We start from the raw sequence: 19447 nt of genomic DNA, 5'->3' as shown, positions 1-19447 counted from the left end.
TATATATATATATATATGAAAATGAAACTACATATTGTTACCTGGGCAATATTCCTCAGAATTTTTTCTTACTCTCTTTTAATATGACTATAATATATCAACATTCTTAGACTGGAAACAAAACAAGAAGGACCGTCAATTTTACACGGCCGAAATCCAGAAGAATTGCCGAGTAAACAACTCGATAATTTTCAAGAAAATGAAGAAATATTTGCAGCTTATACTGGTCCCGATAGTGGTCTTACGGCAGTCAATCTTCAACAGAAACATTTAAGTATTAGTGATACTGATATAGATTACATTGATATGTTAGATCAGAATGAACAGTATAGAAGTGGTAAGTTTAGAATAGTGACATTAGTAAAGCATATTTATTTTTATATCGTTCTAAAATAACAATACAAAACTTTGCAGGATCAACAACATCAAATATTAAAATTGCTGGAGTTACTGATTGGTTTAATCCTCATGAAAACGCATATGGAATTGCAACTACACTATATGAGAAAAATCCTACAAATAATACTAATAATGGAGAACCAATAGCCGATTGTTTTGGCATTGTGGCAAGACCAAGCTCTGCCATATTAGCCCTTGCGGATGGTGTCAATTGGGGTAAAAGAAATAATATATTATAAAAAGATATAAGATAGACTGACATAAATGGAAGATAAGTAAAATATAAAAATACAAAAGTTTAGTTTGGTAAATTAATTTATAATTTTGCTATATATTCAATAAAAAAAAGACATCTTCAAATTTTTTCAGATACTTATTAAAAAATCATTCAACAATTCACAGAAAAAATAACTAGCTCTGATTCTTTTTACATACATTGCTTTAGTTATATATAATTAAAAGTAGTAAAACTTGATATTCCAATGATTCCAATCTATTCTTATTAAATATTATAAGATCGATACTTTACAGTTGGAAGTTTTAGGTACAAAAGCGAGTATAGCGGCCAGATCTGCAGTTCATGGAAGTATAGAATACTTGAACCAAGTTCTGTTCTGCCCGTCTATAAATAGCGAAATGACAACAACAAAAGATGTATTTATAGCATTACTTCGTTCATTCCATGCAGCACATTCACTGATTCTTCAGGAACAAGGAATGCTTACTACCTTAACAGTATGCACAATCCTTCCACTGCCAAGTTCAAGTACTGATACAAATATATGCCAGAAGAAATATATTGCCTGTACCTGCAATGTTGGTGATAGTTTAGCTTATGTATACTCAAGGTATATATATCTTTATTATATCCCGAATTATAAATTGCAACACATAATGTGCTAGGCCTTTGATAATCATCTCTTATGTAAAAACGAAACAGGAAAACTGGTGTGAGAGAGATAACACGAGGATCTCATGATATTCACTGCATGCGAGACATGCGAGATGCCTTAGGAGCTCTAGGTCCAGTAGATGGCTCTAATCCTGAATTGAATAACTTAACACTGGCTATAACGGAAGTTGAAAGAGGAGATATAGTATTTTTGACGAGCGATGGAATTTCAGATAATTTTGATCCTGTAGTGGGAAAGTTTGCAGTCTTACCAAATTATAGTAGCGGTGCTGACGCTATGCTAAAGAGTTACGATGCAAGATCAAAAACGCGTCGAAAATCTACAGAAAATCTCCGACACACAGAATCAAGTAATAGTAATAATGTGAATAGCAACAATCTACCAGTAGTTGAAGCTTATCAAAGACATGAACTCACACTACTCAGGATGGAAGATCTGTTGAGACGTGGAGTTTCTGGAGAAGGACCGCCATGCAATAGTGCCAAACATCTGTGCGAACTTCTTTTAGACTTTGCGGTAAGAGTGTGTAATTTTTAAGTAATATTTCTTGCAGCACACTAATTTTTGCTTTGTCCTATAGGTGCGCATAACTGCTGCAAAAAGACGGATTCTAGAAGACACGGAATTGTATTATGCACAACATAAAGATGGTCAATTGATACAGCTCTCAAAGCAAGAGCAGAGATCTCGAAGAAAAAAGACACTAGAGAAGATATCTATGATACCTGGCAAGCTAGACCATGCGACGGTCGTAGCGTATGTAGTTGGATCCTAAATTTCTTCAAAGTGTAACATGTAATCAATAACAATGATAGAGCATAGGTCTTTTTTGTATAGAAATTAATTGAATTTTCTATATTTTTTTTCTAACAGTCTTGTAGTATTAAATAAAAAGAAAATATATCTTTTACACAAGAATCTATGTGTCAAATTATCAGAGTATTCCACACTTAAATAATATTGCAAAATCATCTAGTTAAAGATAAAATAAAATGTATGTAACAATAAAATAAGATGGAGACATATATCCTATTTTATAAATTTATGTAGATGAGAGTAAGTATTTCATCTAAATAATTATGTAAGTTAATAACAATTTAATAACAATTTCGAATATAAATATATATGTAATAGTTTTATTTATAAGTTTTTGTTTTTTAAAAACAAAAATTTTCTTATATAATGTTATTCAAATAATTTCTATATATCTGGTACATATATTTGCTGTTTATTACAACTAAAAAGCACTGATGTGTAAAAGATATTTTAAAATTCTACTATGTGTGTGTGTGTGCTTACACCGAGACGTATGGACTAAACATTACTTTAAATCATTTTGAGAAACTACTTCTCTTTTTTTTAAATAAAGAAGATAATATATGTAATTTGATAATCTAGATAACAGAGAATATATACACTGCAAGTTATTTTATTTCTGTAGATATATACATTTTTTAAATCTTTTATAATCATGCGCGGTTATATCATATGAATAGAAAATATATAAGTAGATATGAGAAGAAGCAATATATGGGATAGCCAATCATTTCCCATTACGCACTATCGAACTATCGTATCGAGAAAAGCGAGAGGCTGATTGGCCATTTTAAGTAAGTCACATGTCATTCCCTAGCGTTAACCATGTATAGGAATCATTACGTTTTATCGCATCCCTTCGGTTATTTCGTACCTCCATGGTTGCAAAAAGTTAATTCGAGGTGTCGCCAATAGCGATAGTGGCGATCTGGGATTTTATAGTCTGCAATGTGCTGCAATGGCAGCCTTGATAAATACATGATGGCCGTTGCCACCGAATAGTGTAACGCGTACATGGAACTGTCGTGTAACTGAAAAGTTTATTATTTTCAGTAGAATATCGTCGTCGCGCGTGCTCCGTGTGCGTTGTTTTCGTTCGGACGAGGCGCGTTGAGCCGCGCCGAGGACGCGAGATCGCACGGAGGGAAATCGCCGCGAGACTTGCGAAAATTCCCAGGAGGAAAACACACGGGGTGGCAAAACCGCGTTCGCGGCGGAGAGGTAATATTGACAATTTTTCGTCGCGACGCTACGCGCATTTTTGCGCGTCAGTCACCAAACACGCGCGTCGCAGCGCCGTCCGCCGGCTTCCCCGGTCGTCCGGAGCGCGAAATTTTCGCCAGATGCTCGCGTTTTCTTTTGTTTACGCCTTGTCAGTCGGGCCTTTTGTTGTGTGCAATCGCGCGCCGCTGGTACCCTTGTAAGTGAGAGTGAGGTGTTGTATATGTGATTCGCTTCGTATGCGTGTGTGTGCGTGTTAGTGTGGCTTGTGTGGCACGTATGCTTGCACACAGGCGCGCCAGTTATAACCTCCAAATATGCTTCCAGCTGTCGAATTCGGGGCCGTGATCGTTTTACCGAGATTTCCCGGTTCCTTCAAATTACTATACGAACTAGGCATTATTATTGCTTTGACATGTAGCAACGTTCGATTGTTCGTGTAATATGTTACACCGTTTTCTTAATCTCTCGTTTATCTCTCCGTTTGCCAAAGCACTTTTTGTAGCTTAAGCTAATTTCATCGCGAAATAATCTGAAAGAATTTTCTAGATTATATTGATTTTTATATAAACATTTTAATATGCATCTGTTATATTTGAGTTTGATATTCCTTTTTGCAGGACAAAAGTTGCAGACAAAATCTGTGCAAATAGAAGTGTAGTGTGGGTAACAACAATAGAAACACTTTTATTAAGAAGAAACAATTGCTTCGATGAATATCTGGCCAGCAAAGGCGTAACGTTGTGATACTACACTTAAAACATTTGACAAATATCCAAGAATGTCTGTGAGTTACTTCTTAGACCTGGGATAGGATGTAATGGGAAAGAAATATTATTTATGAAACAACATTTGATACTGTCCTCTGTGCATATATTGAATGTGCTGTCATGGGCAAACATTGTAACATTGCTGCATTTATAAATGGATGGAATCCTGCGACAGATGCATTTTAAATATAAGTCTGGATATATCCACAATGCAATTGAGCAGTTATTCTTTAATGGATAAAGTAGTTCAAGAAAGAACTACTTTCAATATACAACAAAGTAATGCCTATAATGGCCAAGAATGATTAGTACTGGAGCAAGATCTTTGGAAACATTAACAGTATATGTGGATATAAGCACTTTGTGGAATTAATACAGTGCTGCCTGAGCTTTGGACAAAATACGAAATTATATGCATGACAGGAACAGGAGACGTAGGTCGCAGACGTGTTGAGTGGCGCCGAAACGCAAATACTTTTTGCTGCGACTATTAAACAACTTTGGTAAATACAATATTTCTGTTAATAATAGTTAACATATACATATATGTATACATAAAATTTTAATAAATTTGGACACTAAATACAAAATTTCTTGAAAAGTCAAAACATTTTAACTATATTTATTATTATTATTATTATTATTATTAATTATTATTGGTATCATTTATCAATCTCAATAAATGAAGCATTTTCTCAGGATATAATATATTTTGAAATTTTGAAATTATAATATATTTTAAAAATATATTTTGAAATTTTTTTATAAATTACGTTTTAAACATTTCTGTCAAGATTTATAATAAGTAAACTAGAATTTTATATTAATAGGAAAGAAACAAAATAAGCTGAAAAGGTGGCTAGACGCTGCCCATAGTAAAGAGGGGCTGCGTGGGCATGCAGCAGCCTCAGTCACGCCCTCTTCTTGGGGACTCAGTATCCTCTACAACTTCCCCGAATGCACGTCCACGTAATAATCCAGTTGCTGTTTTGACCCAACAACAAGTAAGATTATAAAAGCATATAGATTTTTTCAATTGCTTATTTTAATTAAAAATCCGTATTTCTCATATTGTATTTTTCTTCTGTACATATATTTTGTCAATTCAAATGTCTATACATCTATTTCATTTAAAATATATAAAAGTTTCAAAATAAATAGATCTTATAAAATTTCTCTGAATGATCTTCATGAATATCACTATTTAATATTTGCCAATTTTATACATAGTTGCAGCAGTTACAACAACTACAAGCCCAGAATACCAGTGGTCAGTCATTAACATTTGCTTTGCAACAGACATCGAGTAATGTAAGTCACTTTGGTTGATGATTAGTGAGTTTGGTTGATGATATTATTTCAATGTTGCTCGTTTTTGCAGCCCCAAGAACAAGGAAATGGATCGACAACTGGGAATCACATAGTCTACGTAAACCAGTTAAATCAGTTGAATCAGAGTACCATAAATCCCTCGGGGACTGGTATGGGCCTACCCCCGGCCACCCCCACTTTTGGGGTGGGCCTTAATATGGGATTGCCACTGTCACTTCTAAATACCAGTCTTACATCTCTCACTTCCAATGTTATCACCACATCAAACCCTCTGCTCAATTTGGGCTTGCCGAGTATAAACACAGGGCTGACTGCGATAAATCCTAGCCTGAATCATTTAAATGCTATTAATTCCAATTTGACGTCCAACATTGGTTCAAACAATATTAATAATGGTTTGTCCAATCTGGGACAAGATTTAAGTAGCATAAATACAGGAGTAAATACTGGTATAAACAGGCTTAATACGATAAATTCTACAAATATTAATTCTGGGCTATCTGGAGTAAACGCGGGACTGACCGGTGTAAATCCAAATTTGACGACTCTGAACTCATCGAGCGTGAATCAGAATCTTACATTAAATACCAATTTGACCGCTACGAATTCCGGTGTATCTGGTTTATCTGCTATTAATCCGAATACAAATTTGACTACTACCAGTATAAATTCTGGTGTAAACCAAGGTCTTAATAGACCTGTAAATGCCCTGGCAACTGGTCTGACGCCGACTAGCTTGAATTCTAGTAGCGCACAGTTTTCATTCCCAACGATACAAAGCATTCAAAGTATTGCACCGCACATTGTTGGATCATCAAACATAGCACATGTACCAAACTCTGCTATATCGCAGCATCCTAATACGAACATCTCGACAATCTCGCCAATCTCTAATTCCGGAACTCTAACGAGTTCCAGCATATTCACAAGCACACCCAGCGAGTCGATTCATGCAACCACTGCAAATGTGAATCACGCTTCGAACGTGAATCTCACTACGAATATAGCACACCTCGGTACAATGCACGCTAATTTATCAAATATATCAACATCGAATGTACATATATCTGCATCCAATGAACCGACTATGTCATTGAGTCATGTTTCTTCTTTAAGTTCCTCCCAGTCGACTGGATTTCAACCACAGCGACAGTATTCGCAGGGGATAAACCCTGGCTTAAGTGCGTCAGTAGCATTAACGGGCACGACACAACCATCAAATGTGGTCAGTACTATGAATACTGTTAAATCTATGCAAAATATTCAAAACCAAAATATTAGTTCGCCGGGTAGTCCATTTTCAATACCTCTGAAGAGTCCGGCGTCTAATATAGCACCACCTACACCGAGTCCTAGCCCTAATCGACTTTTACTTAGAAGTCCGGCTTCAAACTCGATACAATCCAATCGAAATAGTCCGAGTCCGGTCGGCACATCGACCTCGAATAGTAACTTTAATATACAAATGCAAAGCCCTATGCAAAGTCCGATGAGCGTTAGCCAGATACAGAGCCCTGTACTTAGCCCATATCCGCCTGCGAAAAGCCCTCATCTATTAGGCGGGAATAATTCTCTCAACAATAGAAGCCCAGCGCCTGGAGGTAGCCCTGGTCCACCTGTGGTAAGAACACTTATTCTGCATAATATTGAAATTACATGTTATAATTGCTTATTTTAAGTTGGGCTCTTCTGTAGTTTTAAAATGGAATGCGTTAGTGAATTCAATAGAACATTTCTGTTGATATCTCTAATTGTATCTTTTCTCATGAATTTTACTTTCATTTTGTATATTTCGTTATGTTGTTAAAATATATTTTTGTTATTGTTTAAACTTGTCATTTTCACATCACTTGAAGTGCCAGTCGACTGAGGTGTTTAGTTATCTTTGTTACAATCATATTTGATTATGTTACATATAAATTTTTTCCACATACAACAACACAACTATTCATTACACGAAATATGATTCGTTTTTTGCATGCCATTATTTGTACTTAATAGTATACATTAGTAATTCTATATCTGACAATAGGGATAACTAAAGATTCCAGTCAATTGGGAGAGATTACAAGTCTTAAACGATGTGAAAATAATAAAGGTGTACACATAAATCTTTTTCATATTTTATATATCTGTTAAAAATATATGATAAAAATCTTCTTTTTTCTCTGAGAAAAAGAAATTATTTATTACTCTAATTTCCAAAATATACTTAATTTTATATACAAAATATATTTATATTATATAAATAAAAAAATATATAATATAGCTACGTTTCACATATAGTTTATATATCTTGTATATATTTTCTTTATTAGATATTCTTTCTTCTTTGTAAATTTTTGTACTTAAATTTATATTTTTTTATCTCTTTTAATTTGATATGTATCTCCTGTAACTGTTTTTGGATGACCACTGTCTGTATTTTCTTTTTTATACTCTTTTTCCCTTTTTCAATTTTATTTATTTATTTCAAAAAAAGAATATCATCTTAGAGCATATCATAAATATATATATTTATATATTTATTAAAACTGCATTTTTCACGTTCCACACAGGTTAGGCCTAATACACCCATACTACAACAAGGGATGCAGGTGTTACAAATAATTCATGGTACACCACAGGGTTATCAGTCCACCCCAACTCAACTGGTGACTAGAACCCAATTATTTGGAAATCAACAAATCCAAATAGCGGCGGCCAAGCCCGCTAAGCAACCGCCGCAAATTCTACCAAAACCACCAAATCAACAAGCTGCTACTTCTCAGCAAAAGCCACAACGAGCTACTACTACAATCACAAATCAAGTATAGTCCATTTTTTAGTTAAATCGTATTTACGCATCTCTTTATTAGGTTGTTAAATAGTAAAATTAATTGGATATTAATCATATTGTAAATAAATTATTACATTATGTCTTATCATATCTTTAGAGATAACTCAAAAATATTTATAATGCTACACGTTTATATATAAAATATTTTATTCAATCTTCTTTGCTTTTTAATAATATGAGATCTTATATTTAAAATATATATTTCTTTTTCTTTTTAAAGGTAACACAACAGACTCAGCCACAACTAGTTCTTGCTGGACCACAACCAAGTCCCACTACAGCAACAATGATTCCAACGGCGCAAGGCTTGTTATTGAATCAGGTTATTATTATAATATATTATATCTTTTTTATATTTTGATTATATCTCATCTGCATGTTCATTATATAGTTAATGAAAATATATATACATGAGGCCATGTTATATGAGATATTTTGATACGCTTTACATCTATTATATAACTGCTTACTTACATTTCTATTATCACAAAAAGTTGCTTTATGCTTCATTTATTTGTCACATTTCGAATGTAGGTATTGCCGTCAACCGGACCTGTCATTGTACAGCAACAACCAGGAGGCGTTCAACTCATACTAAGGACACCAGCAAGCGCGCAGCAACAAACACATACTGCACAGGTGATGGTTTCATTCGTTCATTCATCTATGCTTCATAATCATGATCATTGCTTATTAAATCTTTGTATTGAAACGACCACGCACTTTTCATTGAAAACAAAATATCTTAAAAATGTTATATACTATAAGAATTATTTATTTAATTTTTTATGAATCAAACAAAATTTCTTTGTATTTTGAACATATATGATATACTGCCCAATGATATTCAATTGTTTTTTGAATTTATATAAACTTAATTTGACAATAATATATAATTGTAGTAACACATTTACAATATTTCAATTAACCTAGAAAAAGTAAAATGAAATTTAGCTGTGTTATAGTTTTACATTTTATATAAAATAGATAATTTTAATGGAATACATATAATTTATTTTGAGATAAAGATCTTTTTAAATTATGGCAACAAGATGAAAGAGAGAGTACCCAATAAAATGAAAGAGAAATTAATTAAATATACTTTATGATTATAGTTAACACAACAACAGTTAGTAAGGGTTGTCACAGCACAAGGTATGCAACTACAGGGGATTACACCTGCATTCTTTGCTGTACCCAATGGATTTCCTCCAACTGCTTCTCCAGTAATAAGACATACTCCATCTAGTCCTGCACCATGTAAGTTTACTATCATATAGCAATATTGTAGCAAAAATAATTATAAGAGCACTATTATTATTATTATTATTTTATCTATATTAAAAATGTATGTTTAAAATGCTAGAAATATTTATAGTCAACTAAATTAAATTCTACATCTTTTTTTTTTTTATTTACAATACAAGAGATATTTAAATATTAAGTTGTTTCAGTGTATTATGGAAAATTTAATATTGATTTGCCATACTTTTAAATTCTACAGCTAATTCAGGAACTGGCAATTCCATCGTAATTCAGAATGCTATGGTACAAAGTCCCCAATCACAAATCGCACAAGTCACTTCTGGCAATACCACTGGCAATGCTTCGTGTACACAAACTGTCTCAGAGCAAAATTTATTGCCGCCTCCTAAGAAGAAAGCGAAAAAGAAAAAAAAGGCTAAACGGAAAGACGATGAACCACCGAAACTAGATCTTGCCAGTATTATGAAAATATCGGGTATCGGGGATGACGATGATATTTTTGATACCGAACTGACAACTGAAACCGAGGTTCCTTGTCAAGTTTCGCAACAAAGTGAAACTAATTCCGGACAATCGTTGGGCCAACTTTCATCGCAAGGAACAATTCCTACTAATTCCACTCAGAATCTAATCCAAGTACCTGCAACAAATACAACGAACACGCAAGCATCTGTATCACAGACATTCAATAGTCAGCTTGTTGCCCAACTTCAGATGCCTGTGCAGAATGCAATATCGGGACAATTGCGATTAGCGGTTGGAGAAGACGGTAAAGTTGTTTTACATCACACCCCGGAACCCAATCAACCTGAAATAGATTCAGCAACCGCGCAAGCTCTGATACGATCTCTGACCCAAAGTAGTGGACAAAACTCGCAGATTATCTCGCAACTTTTCGGTCAGGCGCAAAACACACCGCAGCCTGCTCAAAGTACAACTCAACAGAGACCGAAATTCGTCAAATCACCTTTATCCAGTGGAAATCAGGTCTCTACTAATACCATAAGCTCTACGTGCTCGCAAAATATCATTTGTACCACTAGTCCACATCACAGCCAGATATGTTCGAAACCAATGAATCAGCAAAAAAATATTAATATTGTTTCTCAAGAGACCAATTCAATACCGAGCGTCTGTGTTCAAAACAACCTTGGACCATTGCAATCACTGGAGATACAAACGTCAAAGAATGTAAATGTACAAAACCTAATGCAATCTAAGTCCTCGAATCCTACTTTATCGCAGAGCGGTAATGTTTCTTTGAATACTTCGGATATTTTGTCCGCGAAGCCGTCGCCTACGATGTTTAATATACAAGGTCCTCGAATGTCTAATACGAATCAAACGAATTCTAATCAACAGAATTCCAACATTTCTCTGCAAAAATCTAGTCAGGTACGTCTAACGAACGCTTGTATAACTACGAACGTACGGCAAAATTTGGGAAAGCAAACACAACAACAACAGCATGGGGTTCATATGCAGAAATCATTGCCCGGTAGTTCAATAGTACAAAACGATCATGTATCTAAAGCTAATCAAAGTCTCCAACAAACAAGTCAACAAGAGACTCTAACGCTTCAACAGGAGTCACCATTGTTCCAACATAATCAGCAGATTACTGCGCAAACTGTACAAACTCAAAATGTGCAACAGATATTTGAACAAAATTTGCAGAGTTCAAACATTCATCACAATTCCATGAATATACTGCAGCAACAAAGTTCCTGTAACACTATGCAACAACACGACAGTATGAACGTTTTGCATTCAAGTATTCAACAAAATACAATTAATGTGTTGCAGCAAAATACTGCTGGTAATGTTCAGAATATAGAACAAAACTTACAGTCGGGAACTATCAAAGATATAGCTCATACACAACAGAATGTCATGACAAGTCTACAGCAACAAAACACATCTGCTGTTTTACACAACACGAGTGTCCAGCAAAATGTGAATGTTCAACAGCAGAAAGTAGTGACGGCGAATACCTTCTCTTCCGTTAACGCGCATCACTTTGAATCCCAAAACTCTGCCAATGTTTTACAGCAAGGAATTAATACGCAACAAAATAATCAGAATCAGAATATATTGATTACAACTACTCCTGCTTCTAACACTCCTACCCAACAAAATGAATCTCAAAAGGTAGAGTCCCAAGGTGCAAATATACTCAACTCAGCGGCAAACAACATATTGAACAATGCACCCAAAATTACACCTGAAATTTTAAATGCGTTGAGTAACTTAAATCCTAACGATCAGCTGTTAATCGCCAACGCAAACGGGCAGATGCAGGTGATCAGTCAACAGCTCTTGCAACAATTCCTGGCCGGACAGTTGAATGCGACGAATCAGACGCAAAATCAAAATCAGACGCAGAAGATAGTGATCGGCGAGCCAGATGCGAATAATCAGAATTTGCAAGGTGTCCAGATCAATACTCCAACGAGTCAGATAATCGTGAATAGTTCTGGTGGAGCTCCGACAATTCAAAATAACATTCAAAATATTGTTGTGCAAGCTGCACCATCTCAAATGCCACCACATATACAAATTCAAAATTCCAGTTTCCCTAGTCAATTTATTGACAACTTGAATCAACAGCAAATTAAAAACTTGGGTAATAATCAACCAAAGAAAGCGAAAATCGTGAAGAAGACGAAAGTTGCCGTCACTGCTCAAAGTATTGTGAATTCACAGGTATGTGTAAATAATATAAGCGTATTTTTTATTTTTATATCTTCAAATCTGTTTTATCTATTTCTCGTTACTTGAGATTATTTTCAATAATATATTGACTTGCATTCAAAGTTCTAAAAATGCATTAAAATTAGAAAATCTGCATAGTAAAAGTATTAAAACATTTACGTACATCATGTGCATTTTGGCTCTTACCATGGCACTTCTACTGCAAATTTATTTTTACTTTTTAGACGACGAAGACAGTAACTGTTACTCGACCAACAATGGTCGCGGCGAATACGTCTAATTTACAAAAAGTTGATAATCTAAATAAGACAAACACTATGGTATCGCAAAATACAAATCCTGCTAAAAGCGAATCAGCTCAAGTTATAGCAAATGGTCCTTTGGTTTCGTCCTCTGCTAGCAGTCACGTGTCAGTTCCTTCTAATGGTCAAATGGTACAAAGAATACAAACTATCCAGCTTCCTGCTCAAAAGCAGCAAATGCTGAAAAACATTCAGTCACAGATTCAAACTATTTTATCTCGAAAATCTGTCACGCCAAGTAATCCGACATTAAGGAAATTATATGAGGAACAAGCAAGAATATTAGCTAGTGGAAAGATTGTTAGTAGTACTACTCATCCTGTCAATAGCGTAAGTATATTAGAAATGACAATAACTAATACAAAAATACAAAATAATCTTCGCGCGCGAAACGTGTAAAAAATAAAATTTATGAAATTTTAATTTAATGAATTTATGTATTTAATAAGCAATATTTAATCCATTTTAGGCTGCCGAACCAACATTCAATGTAAGCTTGGTTTCAACAGTTGCGTCAAATGTACATCTACAGAATTCATTTAAGAATCAGACGTCGGCAACTCAAACGCAGACTCAGACTTCCACCATTGCCATGCCAGTAACATCTCAAAGTCTAAATTCAACTACATCTGCAACAATGCCGAGTAATACTAATATTAATTACATTAATATCACGGTAAGCAGAATATTACTATGAATATTTATTTTGTGGATATATTATATGTTTTGCATACACATACATATAATAATCATGATTATTACAGAGCATTAACTGCACTTCGCCGAATGTGCAAGGACAACAACCAACTATATCGAACACTGCGACACAGAGTATACACCAGAGTACGCACACCAAGCAGCACAAGTTTTATCAAAATCATGGGAGTCAGATGTTGAATCCGTCCTCTGCGAATATGCAAATCTTCTCGCCACCGATTACCTCTGCAACAGCAGCTCTGCAATTACAAAGCAACGCACAACAATTGACCCAAGTTCAAACACAGCAACAACAGACAAGCATGCAACAATCCACGCAATGTCAAACAGATCCATTGGACATCAAACCGAATATACAAACACCGAGTCCTGTGAAACAGGAACTTTCTTCTCCTATTCAGGTTCAGATTCAAAGTGGTTCACCTGCAGGACAAGTAACTTCGCCTAGAATGATAGGCAAGGGAACGCAGAGGATCCAGAGTCCTGTAAACACTGGTGGTAATACGACGAAGCAACTCATCAGTCCCAATAGCAACTCGAGTCCTTTAATAAGCCCGAGGCAAGGCGTAAAGAGACGTGCGACTAGTCCAATTTGTAGGCAGTTGAATCGCGGCGATTTGTACGTATTTATATATAAAATTCTGTCACATTTAATAATTTAAGATTCAATGACATATTGATATATTTAATTAATATTATTACTTGCAGATTGGAACAACAGCTAAAAATTGATCAAAATGGTGCAACCAATCCAGATATGAATACACCATTCTCAAGTAAGCGTGATGCTTGCAAACGTTTAGTGAGATACCATTGTTTAAATGAGCAAGTACTAAGTCCCAAGGATTTGGCAAAAGCAGATGAAAGATTTGAGGAGACGGCAAAACATCTGTTGGGCAAATTCAGCGCTATGATGAATAAATACACATACCTCCTTTTAATGGAAAGCATGGTATAAATAATATGATTTATTTATTGAATATAATTATGATTGTTAAATTTAATTTCTGATAGAAATTTTAGTTCTTTGCATATTAATCATGCACAAAAATGTTCCAACTTGACAGTTAAAATATTTAAATCGTTTATATCAATTATTATTGTTCAACTTATTATATTCAAGAAATATTCTAAATATTCCTTTTCAAATAAGTGATTGCATTAACATTTTTGAAATTATAGCGTGAAGTGAGGACATCAGAATTGATGATGATTGACAGAACTTTTGTGGCTGAAGAACAAAATATTCTCAACAGGTTACGAGAACAGGAGGCAAAAGTTAATGGTAAATTATGTGTATTTTTTATTATCTCTATATCGATACAATTATAAAATTAAATATTGCATATATACATGTATTTGTTCCTTCTGGAATTACAAAATTTTCTATTTTGTTATATCTCTACTTATTTCATATTTCAAACATATACATTCGGAACTATACACACACACACACAATACACCATATTGTTTCTATGTTACCTTCATTCCTAACAAAGCTGCTTACTTTCTCTCTTTTTTGCCATGTCTTTCTCTTATTTAAAAAGTTGTTTTTAACATTTTGCATATATGCATGTATATGAATATATATATTGCAAATATAAAATTGCAGAAGAGTTTAAGAAAGAAGAAAAACCGATAGTGCCAAAAGTTGAACCTGGCCTTATAGAAGAGGACAAATCGACATTAACATCACCTCCTCTAGTGAACGTATCTGTCAAACGCGAACTAGAGGATGACTTCCCGAGTGACGAAATGGAATGTAAACCAGTTATTAAGACGACAAGCAGTACCAGTGGCGATTACGATGAGTGGTTGGAAATCCAGAAAGAACTGGGAGTATATCCATCCACTGCAGAAACCTTGAGGTGTAAAACCGGTAATAACGGTAATAGTGGTAATAGTGCGTGTGCTGTTACGGCTGTTACAAGATCAGCGAAAATTGAAAGAACACGAGCGAACGGCGAGTGTCTTCGTGCGAATGTACCTAGTGTCTCGAATATGATCATGAAGGACGATTGTGAGCAAGATGTAACTCCAACGCCTTTCGATAGGCGTTGGAGTAGTGCCACTGATCTCGAGCGAGATTTGTTAGAGGATGCTGACAGCTTGGACGGATTGGCTTTGCATTCGCAAGCGCAATGTCCAAGTAGTACTGTGCATGTAACGAGTAGCGAGAGTGGTAATGCCGGCAACGAGCATGACGAAATTACCGCGCAAGTACAATCTGCCATTGACAGCATTCTCAATCTTAAGAAACGTCCTGCGAACACATTGTCCGGCAGTAGTAGTGGTAGTTCGTCATCGCAGTCCGGCGAATCGAAAGACACTGCGTTGGATCAAGCAGTCCGCAGCATTTTAGGCTCGTGACCCTCCTTTAGTAAAGTATGTTAAGAAATGAAAGTTTATAGTGAATATCAAGCTAAAATTACGCGTTTTAAGAATTTTAGAGGAACTATAAGTCGATTTTTCATGGTTTTTTTTTTTGTCGATATCGTGAATCTATCTGTCATGAGAAATGTGTTTTAAGATCACTGATACAATAATCTTCAGGACGATTGTTTACAATACTGCATATCCTGAAGCGCGCACGCGCGCACACACTCACATATACACACATATACACAGATAGTTATTAAATTATTTGTATAAATCATATGACTTTATATTATTTTATTTATATATTATTCAGCAGAGGCAAACTGGATTATATATACATGTGGTGCAGTATGATACATATATACATATACATATATATATATATATGTATATATATGTATAGATATATATATATTGAACTTTCAATTTATCGAAGATTGTTTTTGCAATGGCAATAATTATTCATAATATACAAACATGTATACTTTCCAGTAGTCTAGCTGTAATAAAGCCACCGCGTAAATCTAATTATAGCAGCAGCTGTACATGTGAATAGATTAGATAGATGACTCGCTCAGATTTTACAATATGCCACTTTGTAATGTAATTTTGTAAAAAGTAATTATTTAAAGCAACTTATTCCACTTTATCGGTAGTACTTGTAAAAGAATCTTATTGATACTTAAAAATGGGTCGGTGAATATTGTACATACGTGTTTTTAAGGTATATTATTAATATTATTATTGTGACTATTATTTGTATTATTGTTATTGAGATTTATTCTCAGAATTATTATTATTATTACTATTAATTAACAACGCATCATCATTGGAAACGACAGTGAGCAAAAAGCGAAAAGTAAAAAGAAAAGAGCATAAGAGACTGATATATAAGATCATAAAAATGTGAAATGCATATGTATTCAAAAAATGTTATCGATGATACAATGGGAAAAAGGGGCGGATAAAATAATGATTCCATATAAAAAGAAATAATAATAATAATTAAATTTCATATAAAAAATGTCGAAAATGTTGAATAAAATTCGTTAATTTTAGGTTTTATTTTTCCAGAAATAAAATTTTGATGAAAATGTAGAATGAAATATCTTATTGAAATATCTTTATTTCGTATATTCAACTTATTTTTTCATGTATATAGATTTACCTTTTTCTCCAAAATTGTGTTTGTATCACCAATAACAAATTATCTTGTATATGTAAAAGAAAAGGGAACATACAATTTTTATGGGTATTACTTTGGATTCATTTCTATTTATGATATATATACAGTCTCAATGTTATGACGCAAAATCAAAGAAACAAACTGTTTCTAAATAGTATATAGTATTTCACGACATTTTTTTCTTTTTTGCCATCACATACAAACTCGCAATACATATGTGAGTAATTGATGGATGTATATTGGAGAGTGCATGTGTGGAAAAAGAATAATCATGTAATGATCGTTGGAATCTTTGAGAAAGTCAAAGTAATTTCTCCGAAATTGATCAGCGTCAGATACATTCCCATATCATATTTTTATTCTTTGTTTTATCGTAATATGTGCACAAGATTTATATACATGTCCTAAAATTATGAGAAAATCGAGACCTAAAATTATTCCGATTTTTAAGAGATTCTTTTACAATACTGGAAAAAACGCGATGATAATATTTTTTGCAGATAAAGTTTTATTATGTGAACTCGCGCGCTTACATATTCTTTTTCTACATATATCAAGAACGACTCTCTATGCACAGTGGAAATGAAGCGTTTTCTGGCAAAAGCAATCCAAGACTGACGTATATACAGAGAAAAACAAGCAAAACTATGTAATGTATTACAGTAAGAAATAATAATCGTTTGTACATACATAATGTTCAATTACACTCTCGACGGCAATCGTGACTTAATAAGAATTCTTCACAGATTTAAAAATTTGGATATACTAAAATTCTTTTGAGCCTAATAAATTGCCGATATTTCACGAGTACATATATAGAGTACGTTATCTTATATCCCTATCTGTGTGCTGCGTTTGAGCGAATATCACATATTTTGCAAGTTGCAATTATTAAGTATTAACAACGAGATGTAACAAATTGTTACTAACAATACAACCGCTGACGAGAGTGAAGACAAATGGTACACACACACACACAGTGATAATATATATAAATATAATTTAAAGGACATTTTATTTTAATTGTTGTCAGTATACCCAAAAAGAGTATCGTTATTTTTATGTAACATAGTGCATTATCTCTATATGTCGCAGGATCATATGTCTTGTATAAAAGAACAAATGGAATATAGTAATAATGAAATTCGAGAGATACAAGCATGATACATAAGATAGTATACGAATAAGTGATCAAATGATAAATCTTATACATATTTCATATCTTGCAGGAGAAGACAATTATGCATAAAAAAAACGATATTGTATATTTTTAAAAGTGTACAACTTTTTAAAGCCGATAAAAAATTCCATGCATCATGTATGTATAAATTGTTACCATTTTATTATTTTATATAAGTATTCTTTTTCATTATTTTTTATTGCACTAATATTCTTAGTTCTGAATATCAACAATAACAGCAGTGCCTATAAGTCAAAAATCAAAACAAGTATAATTTTAATAAGTTTAATTTTTTCTTTCAATATATATATAAATATGATACTCACATATACGAGTAAAATATTTTCCATGTCAAATGAAGATTAGAAATACTTTCCATGCCAATAGTATCATGATTTTATCATACTTATTCAATCGCAGTACTAAAAAGTAATATAAGTATTTTATATCGAAAATCAGTTTTAACTACATTTTTTTTCTTTATTATATATTTTCTTTTTTTCGCAAAGTACATGTATATATATATTTTTAATTTAGATGAGTAGAGAAGCATGCAAGAAAGTGACTAAGAATAACTATATTTCTTTTACTTTTTGCATGCATTAAAAATAAAACCACAATTATATAAAAACATATTTAAAATTTACAAACATGTTTTGTGTGTTCTTTCAGAGGAAACATTTAGAAAGCACGAAAGTGTAGAACAATGTAGTGTGTAGTCACATTTCAAACTCAATATAAAATACGTTTATTTATAGGTTCGCACCTGCGCATACGCGCATATAATTTTCAATATAGCGCCTACCCTCTACTCCATATTCCTTGTATATATTCCGTTTAACGCTATTTTCGCTTCGAAGCGTTTAATGGACCAATCAAGTCAAAGAATTATGCGCTTCAAAATGTCAAAGCATTCTCTTGTCACGTGACCAGTTTTAGTTCACTCATCCGAAAGCAAGCGGCGCTGAAACTGGTCTCATGTTTCAAGATGGAGTTTGTGTATTCTGCATACGATATCGAAAAGTGTGTTCAGTGGATCCAGACGAATTCACTAAAGCAGGTTTGAAAGCACATATACGTTTTTAAAAATATCTCATACATGCATTAATAAAACTATAATTAAAGATTTTTCTTAAAAGATTTATTTTTTTATATATGAAGATTGTCTTCTCTTTCTTGAATGTAAAAATTGAGGTTATACATGTTATAATGTCGCTGGCTAAATAATCTTCCTTTTTCCTTAGAGTAATTGTTTAATCCATTACAAATACAAAATACTAATTTTAAATAAACAAATTTAAAAATCTATAATATAATAATAATCACTTTGAGATTGCTTATAAATGACAGATAAAATCAGGTTAGTTTAACTATTCATTTATGACACACACACATATATATATATATATAT

At 33.4% G+C, this 19447-nt stretch overlaps 3 protein-coding genes and 1 long non-coding RNA gene across 9 annotated transcripts in view; 3 read left to right on the top strand and 1 right to left on the bottom strand.

Annotated features, from left to right (window-relative positions):
- The window catches only part of LOC115233769 (PP2C-like domain-containing protein CG9801), a 3522-nt gene extending 1187 nt beyond the window's left edge, over window positions 1-2335 (top strand). For both annotated transcript variants that reach the window (XM_029804342.1, XM_029804344.1), the window contains 5 exons: window positions 111-337; window positions 415-615; window positions 944-1247; window positions 1340-1829; window positions 1894-2335. In XM_029804342.1, coding sequence (XP_029660202.1) covers window positions 111-337; window positions 415-615; window positions 944-1247; window positions 1340-1829; window positions 1894-2088 — 1417 coding nt within the window. In that variant the 3' untranslated portion in view covers window positions 2089-2335. The remainder of the gene's footprint in view (window positions 1-110; window positions 338-414; window positions 616-943; window positions 1248-1339; window positions 1830-1893) is intronic.
- A 710-nt stretch (window positions 2336-3045) lies between these two features.
- Window positions 3046-16003, top strand: LOC115233874 (mucin-17-like). 5 transcript variants are annotated; one of them, XM_029804494.1, is made up of 16 exons: window positions 3047-3350; window positions 3971-4623; window positions 4951-5124; window positions 5351-5431; window positions 5502-6677; window positions 8011-8262; window positions 8512-8613; window positions 8826-8930; window positions 9407-9551; window positions 9796-12263; window positions 12497-12904; window positions 13044-13250; window positions 13339-13910; window positions 14000-14243; window positions 14474-14576; window positions 14904-16003. In XM_029804494.1, the coding sequence occupies exons 3-16, from the start codon at window positions 5017-5019 to the stop codon at window positions 15659-15661; spliced, it is 6729 nt and encodes a 2242-aa protein (XP_029660354.1). In that variant the 5' UTR covers window positions 3047-3350; window positions 3971-4623; window positions 4951-5016; the 3' UTR covers window positions 15662-16003. The 5 variants fall into 5 exon arrangements, with proteins under 5 accessions (XP_029660353.1, XP_029660354.1, XP_029660350.1 ...); XM_029804490.1 differs by having other exon boundaries at window positions 3048-3350; window positions 5502-7073; XM_029804492.1 differs by lacking the exon at window positions 3047-3350 and adding an exon at window positions 3531-3549 and having other exon boundaries at window positions 5502-7073.
- Window positions 16004-16945: 942 nt separating this feature from the next.
- On the bottom strand, window positions 16946-18781 carry LOC115233873. The gene is made up of 3 exons (XR_003883850.1): window positions 18688-18781; window positions 18363-18458; window positions 16946-18281 (listed from the first exon to the last, which is right to left on the bottom strand). It is a non-coding gene; the product is annotated as an uncharacterized LOC115233873 (long non-coding RNA).
- Window positions 18782-18984: 203 nt separating this feature from the next.
- Window positions 18985-19447, top strand: part of LOC115233872 (2-(3-amino-3-carboxypropyl)histidine synthase subunit 2) — a 3387-nt gene continuing 2924 nt past the window's right edge. Inside the window, exon 1 of the mRNA XM_029804488.1 lies at window positions 18985-19096. Coding sequence (XP_029660348.1) covers window positions 19025-19096 — 72 coding nt within the window. The 5' untranslated portion in view covers window positions 18985-19024. The remainder of the gene's footprint in view (window positions 19097-19447) is intronic.

The sequence above is a fragment of the Formica exsecta genome, unplaced genomic scaffold (genome assembly GCF_003651465.1).
Source record: "Formica exsecta isolate Colony F162 unplaced genomic scaffold, ASM365146v1 scaffold191, whole genome shotgun sequence".
In the NCBI taxonomy this organism is placed as follows: Eukaryota; Metazoa; Arthropoda; class Insecta; order Hymenoptera; family Formicidae; genus Formica; species Formica exsecta.
Note: the sequence above shows the minus strand (reverse complement) of the source record. Positions and strands in the feature narration are given on the sequence as shown.